Raw genomic sequence first — 18,387 nt, 5'->3', positions numbered from 1 at the left:
ACAGTGGTGGAAATACTTAAATCTATTCTTTCCAACACTGTCTGTATAAGTAGGACTGCAAAAAAAGCATAGTCCTGAGGGTATCAGATAAACCACCCTGGATTTACACATCTGCCCCTGCACCTAAAGCAGCAATTGGCTCCTGGGAGTGAGACATTAACTGATGTGTGCAAATAAAGTCCACGAGGAAATAAGCCATACAAAGGTGTCAGCAGTCTTCCTGGGGATGATTTACATCCTGATACCAGACATCCTAGAAAGAAGATGCTTATTTCTCACGTATTCTTCCAGTTACTTTATGCTTTGGAAGATGGGAGCTTCTCCCGTTCCTTCTGTGATTAATAAAAATTGTATCACCCACAGCTCTTACCATTTCAAACATGAACTTAGCATCTTGTTTCACCAAATTTCTGAAAATGTGGTTACAGGGTTCCCAATAAAATCAAATAATTCCTCCACCAGATGCTGTGTTCCTGAGCAGGGCTGTTGTCCAAAATGACAGTGTGGAGAAAAGATCACTGCCTGGATTGCAAATAGCAACAGTTGCTACTCTATTTCTCCTGGCCAACTCCGTTTCACTTGGATGCACCTTGTGCTGACATTCCTGCCTTAAAAAACCTGACAGACATGCAAAGCCAATGAATTATAAGCACCAGCACAGTATCAAATTGCCAAAAATGCTTGTGGCTTTGGATAGCAACGCGGGCACCAACACAGAACAAACTGTAACCCAAGCAATCGTCCACGGCTTTAGCTTCCCTTTCCCAGCTTTGCCCAAACAGCAGTACAGCTCCACTCTCACTATTCCACCAATCCTAAAGAGAACAAAAAACAAACCCCAAAGACAACTCCCTGCCCCAAACTTAAATTAGTTCTCTCTTTGCAATGTATTCCAGACTGCTACAACTCAACGATTTCTCATTTAAAAATTTAACATAATGCCTTGTACCTGGAAGTCCTCACCCAAAAAAGCAGTACAAATAATAGAATCTCCACTTTAGTCTCTGAAAAGGCACCACAAACTTGCCAGTAGTTCCCCTTTCTTGTTTCCAGCATAAACTTGATCCATGACATTGGAGAAAAATAAAGTTCAGGCTCTGTAATTATGCAAGTCATTCTATTCAGCTCCTTTTTTTCTCTTTTTAAACCACTGTTGTTGTTGTTATTGTTATTTTCTTAGACAGATTTTCCTCAGCCCTTCACACAGACTTCCATGTCCAGCTCACTACTTTGAAAATCACTTTTTAGGATGCATGCTTTTGTAAAGCATATCTTGAGAAGTCTATCAGGAAAAGGAGTGCAGGACAGCAGCTCTGTCAGAGGTTGGGAATGCAGCTGCCTGGCCAAAACCTTCCAGTGCAGCAGGAAAGGGTCAGAGAAAACCTCCCAGCTGCCAGGAACTCTGCATGCTGCCCCTCTCCACAGCGATCCAGACACAGCCTGTGCACTCAGCCTGAAGTCTATTCATCCCTATTTCTGTTTCTTGCACGCAGGCTGCATCCTCCATTTTCACAATCCTCAGTCTACAAATTAATTCAGCAGAGTTGACTGATGAGAAAACAGAAGATTACAATCTCAACAGATTTCAGCTGGACTGAAACCTTCTTTATTTGGGACACAGATCACCAGGTGGGTACTGCCAGCATTAGTGATGTCTGATGTGGTCTGGGTTTAAAACCAGTGATCAGGCAGGTAATAATGTGAGTAAAACACCTGGAAGATGATGAGGCAAGCTAAGAAATAAGGAATTCAAACAGAGATAACTGACCTCACTTGAAGTTAGCTACTGCACCATGCATTATCTTCAGAGGGACAAGAAAACCTATGACATCTAGCTACTTTTAAAGCAAGCTAATGCATATTTCTGAAGAAATTAGAAGACTTCTTATAGTACAGGTAAGCTTTATCCTAAAATTTCATGTGCCAAATTGGGAAAAAAAGAAATGGGGATGCAGATATTAGACTGAGTTGGCAACACTGATTTTATGTGCCATGTTTCTCAGCCTGCTGTATTTTCTGCTGAACAAGGGAAAGAGGACTGTTCTCAGTGTCTCCAATACCCACAAACAGCTTTTCAGTTATTCTGTTTGGTTTTTAAACCATGCAAGGCCAGATGAATTATCTTAGTGAATCATGAAAAAGGTTGTCATCTATCTCCTCTCCCCACAGCAGCCTCACCGCACGGTCCACACACTAATGGTTTAATTACAGAGCCTCAGGAAATGAGAAAGGCAATAAGGCAGACAATCACAGCAGGAACGCATTAATAGTCTTTTTATCTTACAGAATAAATTTGTTTATCTACTATTTCAAAGGTCCAATGTGGCAATTAACTCTTCTGTTTGCAAACTGACACTGCTGCTTTGTGCTGCAGCTATAATTACCATCAGCATGGCACTGGAGCAGCTCTGAATGCTGGAGTTACCCAGTTTCTGAGAAAATCCCTCTTTCAGGCCCCTTGCTTCACCAAGAGCCAATTTATTAGGTCATGGGGTATCTTCTAGCTTTCCACAAGCTAAGCTTTCTGCACCAAAGACTGGAAGGGAGATTTCACAGAACCACTGCCTGCTACACCACTGCTACTCAAACAGGTCACACCTGGAACCCTGAGGTGAGAAGGATGAAACAGCTGAAGATAATAATTCTCTGCTGCAGAGCCTGAAACCTCTTCTGGGAGCAGCAACCAAAGTGGGGGTTAATGCCTATCATTCACCTTTGGAATGGAAAACCAAAAAAAGGCAAGAGAATGTTCATGGCATTAAAATATTTTCTACAAGTCATTGATTTGGCTGAGGGATATAAATGCCCATATTGTTACTTTTCTTTATTTGAATAATGAATTTCTGGGAATTTTTAATAGTAAGTTTCTCCTTAATAAATAATATTTAGATCTGTTTTCTACCTTTGTACACATATAAAGTAATTGCATGTCATAAACTGAGCTGAACAGGAGTACACTGTGTGAACAGCTCTGCAGCAGTACCCACGTGAAGCAGCTGATTTAGTACCCACTGCCATGCCCACCTAGAGACAGAGCCAGCATTTAAAAACTGAGTCTCCCCTTACAGTGAGCCAAGCTGAGCTGCTTCACACCATCCAAAGTTTCTCTATGCAGGAGTAATTCACATATTCTCTGGAGTTCAAGCAATTTAAACAAGTCTTTGTAGCTGCTTAGCTGTTTAAATTTGGTGGATTTTTGATACCTGTAACTACAAACATTTTATATCTCACTGACCAAAAGATAAGGGTACACACAGTTTTAAAAGAAATATTTTCACACCAAATAATCTCATTTTTTTGAGTATTATATAAGACCCAAATACTGATTGGTCCTTGTACAGGCCAAGTACATAGTAGGGGAAATACAGAGGAATAAAAGGAGAAAGCAGGAGCACAATAAAGGAAAGAATTATACTTTTAGATGTGCTCTGCCAACAGTAACAGACCAATCTCCACAAAACATTTGGATTTTAACATACCTTTACTTAAACAGGCAACTTCATCTTTTGGCATTTCTATTTCCACAGTCCATCCCACTTGTTCCTTAATTAACATTTTATATACCATCCACCATCTGCTTTATCAGCTAGCACAAAAATAACATATACTTTCAACTTTTCAAATCTGTGAGCTCAAATTCATCCCTAGCTTTTAGCAAACACTGTAGCAATACTTGAGAGACCACTATTGAAATAGTACCATATATTTCATAGTATATACCATATTGCATTCCTACTGTCATTTTGGACACCCAAATTTTTTGCTTTATAAGGCAATTTTCATTTCTGAAGCTGAAATTCCAAAAGCACGGGTCAAATATGCACTCTGTTTTACAATTATAACCCTTGTGTGGAGCACAGCCGAGAGCTGATGCAAAGTTAAAATCTTCTAGGGTATTTCCAACTGGAAGCAGCATTCTGTCTTCTCACTCCTTTCTGAACACACACAAACACATTCCCACTTCAAGCCTTCATTTCTGGACTTACACTTCCAGTCTCCTTTAAAACTAACCAAGTAAACAGACAGTGGGAAGCCTACAAAGGGGAGAGAAAAAAAATCCACAAAAGCAAGGGAACTCAGCCAAGATCAGCCCCCTCATTCCATTCCCATCCACTCAGTCACATAAATATTTTTGCAGGCACAAAGAATGACTAGAATTGCTTCTTAACCACTCCAAACTCCTATCAGATTATGCCACTGAATTTGCAGCCCAAGCCTGCTCTGCTCTCATCCCAGGCAGTGCTCCTCCTCAGTTTGTCACAAATTCGCCAGATTAGGAATTATCTGCAGTTCAGTATCTGGGGATGCCCAGCACACACAATTCCTTCTGAAAAGCTCTCGGAACAGAGAGGCAGAGCGCAGAGCTCTCCAGAGGTGAGCTGCAATTATTCTCTCGCCCTCCCTGCGTTTAAAGTCGAGTCCGAGCAGTGCCCGGCCCCGCCTGTGCCAGCGCCCAGAGCCACCTTGCAGGGCTCGCTGCCAGCAGCCGTGGCACGCATTAGTCACCGCGGGTGCCCACAGAGCTGCCCAACTGCAGCCTGCCCTGCAGATCAACACCCCCAGCCAGAATTAACCTGGGCTTCATCCTGGGATTAGCTGGGACGCAGGCTGTGCTAGCAAGGGGGGGGTGCAGGGACAGACACGCTGAGGGTTTTTCAAAAACAAACAAACAAACAATTCCTAATCACAAATGAAATCCAATTATGATGAAAGTCGTGTATGGAACTGGAAAAACCAACCTTCCCAGATCTGCAACACAGCCTGCTTTGTCGTTAACATCTGCCATTCCTGTATTGCTACCATAACAGGCAATGCTGAGGGCACAAAACCTCTTTAATGTCTACATATGAAATAAAATTAGATTTCTTCTCACTAAGAGACCGTTTAACACCAGCCTCAACAATTCTCCCTGTGGCAGCATTATTCTAGCTCAAGCACACATTCCTACCAAATGCCACCACTCAGAGATAACAGCTACCAAGAAAAGCACTGTCTTCACTTTTGCTCTCCTTAATCATTAGTAAAGGAATAGACAGACATTTTCAAAAATCATTCTGGTCTCGACAGAACTCTGGAAGGGGCAATTTCTGGGAGAAAAATACAAAATAATTGCTATGCCTTTTTCAAGCTCTATTTGGATCAATATAAGCAGTAGTTTTATTATGTTTGAATAAGTAATTTATCCAATGAAAAAAATCTGGAGCTTTCAGAATTCATTCCACAAGACCAAATTAACATTAAATCCAGAGTCTCTTGAAAAACATGGGTCTGGAAAATATATCTGCACCATCTGTAGACTAGAATGACAACAATGGGAACATGTTCCTTACAGAGAGCAGGGTGGAGCAGGCATTCTTTATTTGCTGGAACGTGAATAACACCACAAAGACACGTTTAATACAGGCTTCTTTCCTAGGCATACGCTGCAATCAGATCTATGGCCATAGTGCTTTTATAAGACAGACTTTCAGGGCTGTTATTATAGGAGATAAATGAAGGGAAATGGACACTTCCAGCTCATGAAGCAGTGCTTGCTTTTCAAAGCATTGTTTGCATTTTTCAAATCATTAAAAGGGAAGGAAACCAAGTAGAAGCTAAGAACAGCTCATTTGGAATTCAACCGGATTCTCTCCCTGCTGTGGAATTCCAGCCCTGCACTGGGAGAAAGGTTGGCTGGGGGAGGGAGTCAGGCTCGGCAGCACCAGGGCAAGGCCACCCTTCACTCACAGAAGCTGCTGGAAAGCTGCTCTCATCCTCAGCTGCTCTTACAGATCCAGGAGCTATAAATACAGCTCTCCAGCTGGTGTTCTTGGAGAACAGCACGCCAGCAGGCCCTGCAGCAGGCAGGAGCCAGCCGAACCAGGCTGCTCTGCTCTGAAAGGATGACCCAGACCTATTCCCAAACGTGCCCTGTCAATGGACTGACCGCCTGGGAATGCCCTGGTGGAGACAGCAGAGTGTGAGGCTGGCTCAGTGCTCCAGCTGGGCTCTGGGCTCATGCCTTCTGCCTCAAGGCAGGTACAACACTATCTCCCTTCACCTTCTCTGACCTGACATCACCAAAGCCTCCCTGAGACCATTTTCACCTTCAGACACACACCAGCAACACGTTAAGAGAACACCACATGTCACTGGATGGAATATTGGGGAGCCAGGTCTTAAGGATTTCAGTCTACTACTTCAGTCAGTTTGGTCAGTTCTTAACAATGGTTGTCTCTGGAAGAATTTGTGTAGTTAATGAAAATATAGAAGTTCCTATTAACAATTTACATTCTCTTTACTCCTACTTGCATACAAAAAGCTGGCAGTTTATTTAAGCATTTGATAAAAAGAATCACCTCTAGAGGCCTAGTTTTGTGTCAATGGGCACTAATTCTGAAGGGGAAGCATTTCACATGGAGAATCACCACTGCCAGAACTGCTCAGGGTTTATTAGCAATACTTCTGCTATGGTTCCATACTAATTTGCTAACATAATGTAGTCTAACTGCATTTAACATCATCTGGAACACCCGAGTCATCATCCCACAGTCTCGCTCCAGAACCAGCATTTGCATCTCTAGCATTTAAAGATCATTAAATGTTCATCTTCCCCCAGCTCCCCAAAGTCAGCCTCTAAATTTTAACAGTGCAGAATTAACACTTCAAGCTATTTTTATTCAACCATGAGAAAGGCTTTAGAAGGAAAATCAAGCACCTAAAAATCCACATTTTTATTTCTTCTCAAAAAAAACATTCCAGGCTTGTAGCAAAACATATGAGCTGTCAACACTGCAGGGCATTCAGAGATAGTGACTAAGACAGACTTGTGGACACAGAAACCACTAATGCTGCAAAACACAGAGAACTGTAATGCTCATATTGGTAAGAGGACAGTCATCAGAAGGGTTTGGGTAACCTCTGCTATTGTGACCTCTTTGACTTGTCTTTCAAACCTCAACCTCAAGACCATTCAGGCATCCTCCACGTGACACCATTTATCTTCCCGTACACAGCCTGTTTTGATAACACACCCACCATGTGCACAGCAGTATTATCATATTGACAAGCATTCATTCAGCTTGCACCACTAACAAGGACTTACAGACCAGAAAAATCAGGGAAGGGGTGAAGTGAAATTCCTGCAATGCTGGTTATTTGCCCAAGACAACCTCATCATGCAAGATACCAGCAGAAAACACTAGAAACACTTAGGGAAAAAAAAAAAAACAAAAACCCAAACCAAAACAAAACAAAAAAATAAAACCAAGCTGTATGGTTTAAGAACCAATGCTTTTTGACAGGCATCAGAAAAGCAATATCCTTATTTTTCTGAGATATCTAAAATTATTATTTTCATAAGACAGATTGAGAGTTGAAAGTATCTCAGTAAATGAGATGGCTAAATTATTGATGAGGTTACCTTACTCTATGAACCTTTCAATAGTTTTGACTTTTGTATTATATTTCAAGTACCACTAATTTAGACAAACATGCAATAAATCAAAAGCCTTTTAAGTTCAGTCCTGCTTTTCCACCCATTTTTAATTTGCCCCAGAACAACTGCATAAAGAAGAACACATCTTAAAAGGAGAAAAAAAAAAAAAAAGGAAAGAAATAACCAAAACAAAGGGGAAATGAAAATTAGATGTTTCTGCATTTGTTTGTTTGTTTTTTTTTTTTTCTTTGAACATTTAAGTCTAGATTTGAGGCTTATACACTTTAGGGAGAAAAAAACCCCAAACAACAAAACAATATTAGAAGAAATACACTTTTCCCCCGTACAACCTCTACAAATTAACTCCAGAATGTCTTACCAAGGTTTTCTGATGCCAAGGATGCCTGGATGAAAAGCTGACAGCCATATGTCCACAGCAGCAGATGGGATTATTGTTACTGGCAGATGGGACCACTCCACTAGGCCTATTTTTATTAAACATCCAATACCTTCAGCAGCCACAAAAGAACCTGCCAACATTCCTGAAACACAGAGACTAGTGCTGAGCTAAAATCCCCAGAGGTGATTTCAGTGCTGACCTGAGGATCCAGGTGCCCTCAGCCCTGCCAGGACACCTGGGCTGTGCCCCAGCCAAATCAGAACACACAATAATCACAGCTGAGCTATACTTGGGGAACTCTGGTTTGCTCTGTCACTTGCACAGACAAGATGCTAACCCCTATTTTCATTCATCTAGTGCACAATTGCAATAGACACATTCCATGTAAAGTACTTCCTTATTTCTTTGTTTCATTTTTATACACATATTTAGATTTTTTTAAAGAATAGGCCTGCTGGGCTCTTTGCTAGTGACTAGTATCTAAATGCTGGCTTGTAGCTACTAGTTTGAATCTCTGCTTCAATTTAATTTGGTTTTATTTATGCATAATTTACATACATTTACAGGCCAGATTATCAAATCACTTCCACAAAAAAAAAAAAAAAAAAAGACACAAAACAAACCAACCTAAAAACCAAACCAAAACAAAAATACCTCAAACAAACAAAAGCCAAACCAGAAAAAGCACAACGCTTGGGGAGTCTTTAGGCACAGAACAGCTTCTTTTTTCAGCTCAATAACCCAAGGCAGCAGCTGCCAAAGTTGTTTATATTTGTTACGTCTGAAAAGCCCGTAGAAAATGAGCACAAGAACTACTGACACACAAAACACTCTTAGGTCTATAGCTCAGCTTTCATGTATTACACTGCAGAATCTTTTTCCCACTCGCCACAAAAATAGGCATTAATTAACTGGACAGTAATAAGTAATTAATACTTGTTAATAATGCATTGTGGGCAAGAGGCATTGGTGTAAACCTTTCTGAAAAAAAACCTGGAAATATCAGGAATTAAAGACAAAACATATTCAATCAAGATATCCTGAAAAGCATGATCTATACCTTAATTATCAATTTCAAAAAGCCACTTGTGAGTTTGGCCATGATAAGCCACCTATTGAGTAATTTAAAGAATATACTCTTCAGAACAGAACTCCAAATGAAAACATCCTTTCAGCCAACTGAATTCACTTGCTTAGCAGGTGCTTTGGAAAACAAAGTTTATGTTCATTAGGATGATTTCTAAGTTATAATTATTTAAAAAGAAGGCCTTTTCTGAAATTAATCCCACTCAGTTACTGTTTTGATGGAGTTTTTTAATTCCTAATTTGATGGTGACATTACCTCTTCTTTGGAAAGTATTTTGCCTTCCCAAGTTAACTTAACTAGCAGAATTTTACAGCTTCTAACTTGTCCTGTCTCTAAGATTCCTCCATTACCTTCTCTTCCCCTACCCCCACCTCTCCCGTGCCCACTGAAGAACTTCTGGCAGCATCATTCAAATGGATCCCATCTGCAAATAGATATGATCCGAGCAGCAGTGGCCTTCTGCCAAATTCCAGCCCCTTAATGCAGTCAGCACACGTGACTTCAGCTCAACTGCAGAATCCCAGTTTTGAAACATCTATTTAAGACATAAACACTGACAATTTAAGAGCAAGATGCATAATAGTAGAACAGAAAAAAAAAAAGACAAGATGTTCAAGTATTGATTTCAAAATTCCCATATTTTGCATCCTCACAGAAGAAAAAGGTAAGTCCCAGTAACACACAGTGTCCTTAACATTATGGGCTAAAGATCTTAGTATGAGTTCTCTTTTTCTGAGATAAAGACATACCTAGAACTGTATTCAGGTGCATTGTCATTTCTAAACAGTGAGAAATTATAAAAACAGAGACCTACTATGGATCTTGTTTAAATGTCTTGATCTCCTAGGAGGAAATGACATTAAAGCCAGATAGGATAACAAGTAAATTCTGTAGGAGTGCACAAGCAAATTATGTTGTTTTGCTTCTAAGGCAAGAAACTGTGTACTGAAATTGAGCATAAGCTTTCTAACCCAGAGGGACGTTTTGCTTTGCTGGCAAGCACCCTGTGAATGACAGGCAATCCCCAAAGCCATAAACAGCCAAATTCACACAAAAACTGTCGAACAAAAGCAGCATGTCAGGCAACAAGCCTGATGGCATTCTGACTTCAAGAACCTACTTCATTATGTATGTCAAAAAACACTTCTTTTTTTCACATATTCATCTAAAACTATTAATAAATAAAGTACACCTGTCATACACTTTATTATCTGTATCTTTATACAGTTTTCCTTAACATAATTCTGAGTACTTTGCCTCAGTTTCACTGTAATGCAGTAGTCTCTGCCAACACATTTACAAAACTCAGACTTGGACAAAGCTTAAACGCAGGACCCACAAGGATTTGCAGAACAGCACGGTCAATCAATACATACAGAATTAAAGTTCAAGTAACTGTCAAAATCCCTTCTCAGCTATCAGACTTCACACTGTCTCATCAATCCGGTGTCACGACAGTCCATTAGGCTTTAATTCCAAGATAAGGGTACTTTAACTGCCTTGGAGGCTTAAAATAGTCCCTACTCAGTGTATCACCATCCTCTCAGGTTTGCCTCCTGTCAACTTCATCAGTGCACAAGTGAAAAAATAACCTTCTCAGAGGCAAGATATCTAGACCTTGATCACTTCACTGGCACATCTGAAGCAGGAACTCCTTAGTCTAGAATTACTACTGAATTCCCTTTATTTTCAAATTGCTGCATCAGATATGAGTCTCAGATAAAGTGACACTAATGTCACTTTATGTGCTCAGCTTTTAGTCAGCAAGTTTGGAGCTTACTAATGTGGAGTTCAATAATGTAACTGCGGGGCTGCAAAAAACTGAGTATCATGAAAATGAAAGAATCTTTGGCAGAACAGCACTTATGCCCCCCAAATCCAACACACAGCCTAAAGGCATACCAGCTGAAGAATTTCAGCTGGAAGTTATGTGTGTCATACAACTTGGTTAGGAAGATTCTTTGGAGAGAAGATTTCTGCTGTTTTTTTCCCCACCAAACAATGCCTTATTCATATCCTTTATTATACAATCCTCTTCTGTTCAAACTACTCCTCTGTCCATTGCTTTCTTGTATTTCTCCTCTAAGATGGAAATACAGGGAAACACAGAATGTAACAATGTTTAACTATTGCAACCAATGATTCTCTTCACAGCCTGTAATGTCCCCAATGACTTAAACCCAACCATCTGTCACATCACCCAGCTTGATCAGAGCCATAGCATTCAAATAAAAGGCTGCAGATTAGAGCACTTCAGAGTATAAAATACAGCAAAAGAAGTCATTTCTGTAAAGACATTTCCAATTAGATAAATCTGAAGTATTTTCCACCTCTTGCAGGCTGATGCAGTTCCTTGGAAACTGATGTGCAGCTCTAGCATTCAGAAACAGAAGCAGTGCCTGGTCCAGGCCACAGCTCCAGCTCAGACAAACTAATCTGCCAGACACTGACTGGTCACCCTTGCTGCTGTGCCATGAACAAGGTGCTTCCACAGGCTCCTGCAATTCAAACACCTTAAACATCTAAAATTACTGCTGTGATGACTGCAGCAAGAAAAGCTGTTGCAGAGGTACCCAGTGGTGCTGCTGGAGCCCAGAGCTTGGTGGAATTTCCATAACAAATGTCTGTAATGAAGTCTACAGTTCCTGCATTCTACACTGATATGCAATGATGGGATACAAGCAGCTGTTCTACATGAGATGATTTCAAACTCCTCCCACCCCTACCTTAAATGGAAACTTTGAAATCCAATCACAAAAAAGCTTCTTTGGGTAGCACTGCACATAAGGTCCAAAGACAAGAACTTTCTGCACTAAAAAACAAGCTCTCTTCTCTATGACACCTCGCTTCCAATGAAACCATAAACACTATATAATTTAAGTGACCACAACCAGGATGTAAATTCCATTGCAGAAGCACAAGCAGGCTGACATACAACCTTGGCTAAAAAAAATGGGAGAGGCCTGTATGAAACCTCCTTTGTGTTAACAGGCATGAGTAAACACTCAAGCAATCAGCGAAATAACTCAGTACTCTTGGAGTGTTGCTTTCTACAGCTGCAGACAAGATGGCTCTACTTGATTACCTAACAATGAGAAACTGCCCCAAGAAGAGCAGTTTATAGGCAGAGCTGTTGGTCTGCAGATGAAGAGCGCCACTCCCTCAAATGCTGTCAATACTGCCTTGACGTCAAGTATGAAAAACAACCTGCCCAACAATCAAAAAAGGTGTGCCCACACACAGTTTCCCACAGAACAGTGTTCTCCAAATTACACTCACAACAATTATATAGCTTAATACTTCTAATTGGTTAGAAAAGAAGATGATTTTACGTAGTCTGTCATTTTGCTGTCATTTAGACGTCCGCTCTGGAAAGCATAAAACTTGATACCCTTTTCATCTCAGCTTTCTCACCCAAATTATGTTCTTAGCCAAAAGCACATACTGCAGAATAAGCACACCAAGAACTAAAGCACCAGATCCAAGCAGGACTCGTACCCCCACAGTTATCATGTGGCAATGTATCCTTCTATCTGTCTACCCACATGATATTCCCAAACACTGAAGTTCATGAAGTGGTTTTCACTTTGGTACTTCAATCCTTCTGTAGAATTTTCAGATCAGCAGATGCAAACATCATGAACAACTCCATAAAAATCAAGATACTTGTGATTTAGACTTTTTAGTCACATTCAGAGATAATCTAGTTTGTAATAACAGCCTCAGAAAAGCAGAGTAAATAAAAGATCAATTCTAGATGATACAATGTACTCAGTCTGAAAGAAGAAAATATTTAAGCCAAAAGTTTGAGACTAGAGAAAGACTCTTACAAAATTAAAATGAACTTACTGGTTGAATTGCCTTGCATCTGGATGATACATTTGGACTCCTTGCTGGTCTCTCGGGAATTGAAAGGCCGGACCCGAACAGCCACCTTCACTGAAGCCCCCGACATCCTGGCTGCTGGCAGTACAGTCAAGGAATTGAAAGTGGCCAAGAGCCTTTCAAGTTATCCTTCCTGTTGGTGTTTTCTAAGGAGAAAAATATCATTTAGTTATTTACAGGTATTACATTCAAGATGTTGATAAAATTAGGAAGGTTCAAAGTTACTTCATAAATGCAATTTCTGCTTTGCTGATCACCCTCCCTTACCCCCAAAAGGTGTCACTTCAAAGCCAGAACTGGAAATACATTTATCAGCACCTGTTCACTGTCTACTTAGTCAAAAGTTTCTGTCAACTAAAGCAGTTCTTTTGAAGTGTACAAATATTTGGTTTTCACACAATTTCATACATTTCTTTTCTGGAAGAAAACCAATACTTGGTTTTCTTCCAGAAAGTAAGGATGCCAATACCAAAATAAATATCTGGTTACAACATGTGTTAGGCTTAACCTAACAAAGATAATTTTAGCAGTAAAGACATAGCTACTTAAATTTCATCATGAGGCAATGACTATATACTCCATACCCAGGCTCTCACACTGCCAATCCTTGCTGCCACAATGCTTTAGCAATAATATTAAAACTAACCCAAGTGTCATGGGCCACAGCACACTAACTTTAAATACATATGACTCCAGAGAAAAGGGTGTACCCTTAGAGAACCTCTTGGAGTCCTGGGAAAGTCCTCTTCTCCAAGGAAATAACAACTCATCAACTACTTGCATATCTGCTGATTAAAGGACACACTGTAAGGACAAGGAGGAATCAAGAATTATTGCCTTCAGGGTAAATATTACTATCTACATTCAGGCAAATGTCCACCATTAAATTAATCTCCATTATCAAAATACTTGTTCAAATCCTACCACATCTAAATGACGGAGCACTTTCGTTGCAGGGAACTATCCCTGACACCCACTATCCAAACTTCAAGGCGTGTCTGAGACATTGTTGGAATGTAGGGCTACAAAAGACTGGTTTGATTGTATTGGTGTCAACCAGCCTTTTCCATTAGAAGAAAGGTTTTCAGCTGATCCATTACTGAGAAGTCCAACTTCCTGCCACAGGACACGGTCAGTACTGAAGTCTAACAGCCTCAAAACACAACAAGATTCAAAGAATAAGTTCTACTAAAAAGCTCCTATCCTTGGCTAGGAAAGCTTCCACGGCATAGACACACAGAATCTAGATGACTGTAGTGAGAAAACATTGTTTGTGTTTGATTTATCCTTATATCCTAAATATCTGCTGCGGCCACTGCTGAAGAGAGGACTCAGATCTGGACTAATCCTTGGTCTGACTCAACACAGGCATTCCTATCTGGAACCCGACTGACCCTGGGCAGAACTCAACTCTGCTCAACCATGCACCCAGGAATCCTGATATCTCCTCTGGTTATCAATACACCACATATCTGGGGAAATGCTCATTTCAGGGCTTGTGATCACAGAAGTACAGAAATTACTAGCAGAAAATAAAGGAGATGCATTTCAGATCTAAAGTAAGTTCCACACCTGGTAAAAGTACTTATATATGCTCAATTTACATTATGACACATTTTCCCACAGTACAAGAAGTCTTTAATAAAACTGCAATACTTCATTAATGCCATCACATGGTAAAGGCAGAAATTAAATTACTTCCCCAAGTAAAAGCAATTTAAAGTATTTCTTATTTTCACAGGTACCTGAGGTATCTCATCAGACTAGAAGAATGTCTTTAGGAGCAAGCCAACTGAATCTCAATGTCATTGGTACAGCAAACTGGTTCAGCAATGATTAATGACACAGCCACACCATCAGCTCGGGGTTAGCACGGAATTTTAAAAAGCTTCAATAAATCCTGAACACAGTGCAGGAAAGTACTGGGAATGAATCCACATGATGTTCTGGGTCGTTCTGGAGACTTTCTCTCTCAGAGGTGCCTACTTTTGTGGAACTTTTGTGTGGAACAAAGTCTCAAACACCCAGTCCTTTATAAACTTCCACCCCAGAACCCAGCCAGTGGCTGTGGCTCTTCCTCCCTCCCCTTGCACAAGTCCCTGAGCCCTCACCCCACAGCCAAGTGACAAGATAATCCCGACACATCCCACAGCTATTATTCAACCGACCCTGAAGGCTGCTGCTAGGAACAGCAATGTCACTGTACATGGCCACGCTGAGCCCTGTTTATGAAACCCTATTTAACAATCTGTCAGGTGCAAAACGGCCATTTCTGTCAAGTTCACAGTGACACAATTTAATTTGTCCAATGTGTTCTACAATATTGTTTATGAAATGCAGGGGGTTTGTCCTCCCTTCTTACTGTGGAGTCCCACACAGAATTTTTTCTGATGTTTTCATAAAAACAACTCTCAGAACACTGCATTAGTTTCTGCAGATATATCTGGGAAGCTCACATATAGAGTGGGATGAAAGAAATCATCTACTTATATATTTATATATATATATATATATATATATATATATATATATGATGTATATATATTTATATATATATTTATGTTCTCAAGTATCTCTAAACATAATATTCATAATAAGAAAGCCTGCAAGTCACATTTCCAGAGACTCCATATGCACTAGGCTAAATGACAGACTTGTTTGAAACTCAACTGTGAAGAGATTCTCACAGAACAGATCACAAAATCATCTGCAACATCAAAATCTACCTGCTGGACTTCTGCAGTTACCAATTTTTCCCAACCCTAACTTTTGTGCTGACGGAAAATCAAATGTGGTATCATTTAAAATCTCTTTTGTTCTCAACTCTGCTATTTTTCATAGCTGAAGTAAGCAAAACACCTACTCGTATTTGCACATGGATTTCAGATGTTCTGAATATCAATTCACTGTGCAATTTATTAAGAAAATTGACCAAAACAAACATAATTTGCCAAGCTTTCCATACATTTAAGCTGTTGGGGTTTTGAAGGTTTTTTTCACTTACCAGTTATCTTAACTGGTCATAGCAATTTATAAAGGTAGCACTGCCCTCATCACACAGAATGGTAAAATAAAGCAAAATGAGCCCCAAGTTACACAGCATTACAGATAATAAACTGCAACTGGTTTTTCAGGGATCACATTTACCAGTAGTACCACTTCCTACTACAAAACGCTGACTACAGAGTGGAAACATAACTTGAAAAGAGAAAAGCAAAATGTGCAATACAGTTTGTGGTACAGATTTAGAAGAACAATATTCTTAAAAGACAATTTTTTAAAATGTTCATTAGAGGCTTAGAAAGCTGCCATCCATGCTAGAATGAATCATCTCCCTAATGTCTTGGAAGGAATCTACTAGCTGTGTCTCTTTTAATGTTCAGTCTGCATGAATCCAGCCATGAACCAAGAAGGGAACTGCGTGTGTGCCTTTGAGGTGATCTACCAATGGCTCCAAAACAGGTGGTAGATGACATTTGAGTTGTTTAGTGAGCTTCATCAGCAAATAGTAAATCCTACATCCTAGTTTTTCAACTATTTGAAACTAAAGACACCCATCCTGTAAGTCATACGGTGAGGTTTTAATATTAAAAGGTGTCATTAAGAGAAATAATCAAAATATCTCGTGTTTATTGGTATTCAAGCTGACAAACCCAATTGTGTTGATGAATCATCCTTCACAGGCTCAACTAGATCTGGGCTTTCACAAAAATATCTGAATAAACATTAAGACTTGAAATACTTGGATGTATCTTAAAGTTTTGGCAAACCAGTTTTTATGCAATGTCAAAATACGAACACATTGCTATTTATTTAAGTAAAGTTCCAAGCAGAGCAGGGATTTAGATTCAAATTATTATTTATACATGCAGAGAAGTCTGCAACAAGCTCAAAGTGGTTACAAAACAACATTCAAAATCTGTATTACTGCATTCAACAAAAAAAAAAAAACCACCCAAACCCACCAGGTATCATAAATAAAGAATCACTTTTATTTAAGAGAACTAATCATATACCAGATAACTGTGTCATATCTGCAATCACAAAATGTGCTAACTTTGAAACAAAAAAATGGCTTGTAACTTAATCAGTGCAAGAGCTCTAAAGAAATAAAACAAGGACAGAGATTAGCACACGGAAAGTTGGCAAAACAGCTGTTTGGGGCAGCAGGCGTATCTGACCAAGGGGCCCCAGCAGAGCCAATTTTAGGTGCCGCATGAAGCTCGGGCAGTGCTGACAGTGTGATGATGATCCCCCAGCTGAACTCACACACACGCTCTGCTATATCGGGACCAGGTGGAGATGCCAGATCGAACAGCGCTGCAGACCTTGGCGAGGCACTGAAACCTGATCACATGCACACATGGCTATTTACCAACAGCGGATTGTGCAACAGCAAAAAGAACTGAGCTCCGAAGGAGCTGGAAGCGAAGAGAAATCCCGTCTAGAATTTAGAATTTGGTATGAACGCATTTACATTCCAGAAAGCAGACATAAGTTCACCATCTGCTTCTGGCGAATCCTCCAGCGCAGGCGATGGCCCCGCTGCGGCGGCGGCCCCGAGCGCCGGGCCCGGCCCGGGCACGGGGATTGCCGGCTCATCGTGCCAACATGGCTGCCCGTGCCGTGCCGTGCCGTGCCGTGCCGGGCCGGGCCGGGCCCCCGAGCGCCGCTCCCGCACCGCCCCGCGGGGCGCGCCCCTCCCGAGCGGCGCCGCCGCCTCCGCCCATCCGAGCCAAGGGAGCGCGGCGGGCGGCAGCCAGCCCACGAGGAGCCGCCCGGGGAAAAAGGAAGGAGGGAGACGAAGGGAAGGAAGAAAGGGAAGGGAAGGGAGGGAAGCGTCCCGGGGGACGAGGAGATGGCACCGGGCAGATGGCAAGGCCGAGCGGGGCCCCACGCCCTTGCGCCGCTGCCCTGACAGCTCCAGAGCACCCAGCGCTAAGCATCCATCCATCCCTCCGTCTGTCTACCCATCCATCCGTCCGTCCATCCCCCCCGCTCCCGGCCTCAGCCCTCCGCGGGGCCCCACAGATGCGCACGGCGGCATCGCCGCCTCCCCCTCCGCATTACGGCACCAGCCCCGCTCCGGCCCCGCCAGCGCAGAGGCCCCTCAGCGCAGCCCCTCACCTGGCGCGGGCGGTGCGGCGTCAGCAGCCGGCGGGGCAGCGCAGCGACAAAAACCCGGCCATCCCCATCGCCGCCTCCACCGAGGCCTGGAGACCCCCCCGCGGCCGGGAACGGAGCGGGAAGGGGAGGAGGAGAGCGAGGCCGCGCCGGGAGGAACGGGCGCCGCGCTCGCCCAGCGCCGCTCCCGCACTGCCGAGCGCGGGGGGAGCGCCCGCCCCGCGGGGGAGCGCGCCCGCTCCGCCAATCGCCGCGCGCCGCCCCGCCCCCTCGGCGCGGCCCGCCAATGGCGCTCCGCGGAGCCCGCGTGTGCCCGCCCCCGCCCTGTCAATCACAGCCGGCCGCGCCGCCGGCGCCGCCTGGCGGTGCCCGGCCGCAGCGGCACCGCCCTCCGAACAGAGCCCTCCGCCGCGCAGCTCCAGCCAATCGGAACCCGCTATGCAAATCACGGCTGCGCCCTCGGAGCCTATCGGG

General features: G+C 42.2%; 1 protein-coding gene across 10 annotated transcripts in view; it reads right to left on the bottom strand.

The window, feature by feature from the left end:
* Nucleotides 1-18,139, bottom strand: part of KIF1B (kinesin family member 1B) — a 78,165-nt gene extending 60,026 nt beyond the window's left edge. For all 10 annotated transcript variants that reach the window (XM_021529815.2, XM_021529821.2, XM_021529818.2 and 7 more), the window contains exons 1-2: nucleotides 17,917-18,139; nucleotides 12,754-12,935 (exon numbers count right to left, since the gene is read on the bottom strand). In XM_021529815.2, the coding sequence (XP_021385490.2) occupies nucleotides 12,754-12,859 (106 nt within the window). In that variant the 5' untranslated portion in view covers nucleotides 12,860-12,935; nucleotides 17,917-18,139. The remainder of the gene's footprint in view (nucleotides 1-12,753; nucleotides 12,936-17,916) is intronic.
* Nucleotides 18,140-18,387: the final 248 nt, after the last annotated feature.

Source organism: Lonchura striata, chromosome 24 (assembly GCF_046129695.1).
Source record: "Lonchura striata isolate bLonStr1 chromosome 24, bLonStr1.mat, whole genome shotgun sequence".
Classification (NCBI taxonomy): domain Eukaryota; kingdom Metazoa; phylum Chordata; class Aves; order Passeriformes; family Estrildidae; genus Lonchura; species Lonchura striata.
Note: the sequence above shows the minus strand (reverse complement) of the source record. Positions and strands in the feature narration are given on the sequence as shown.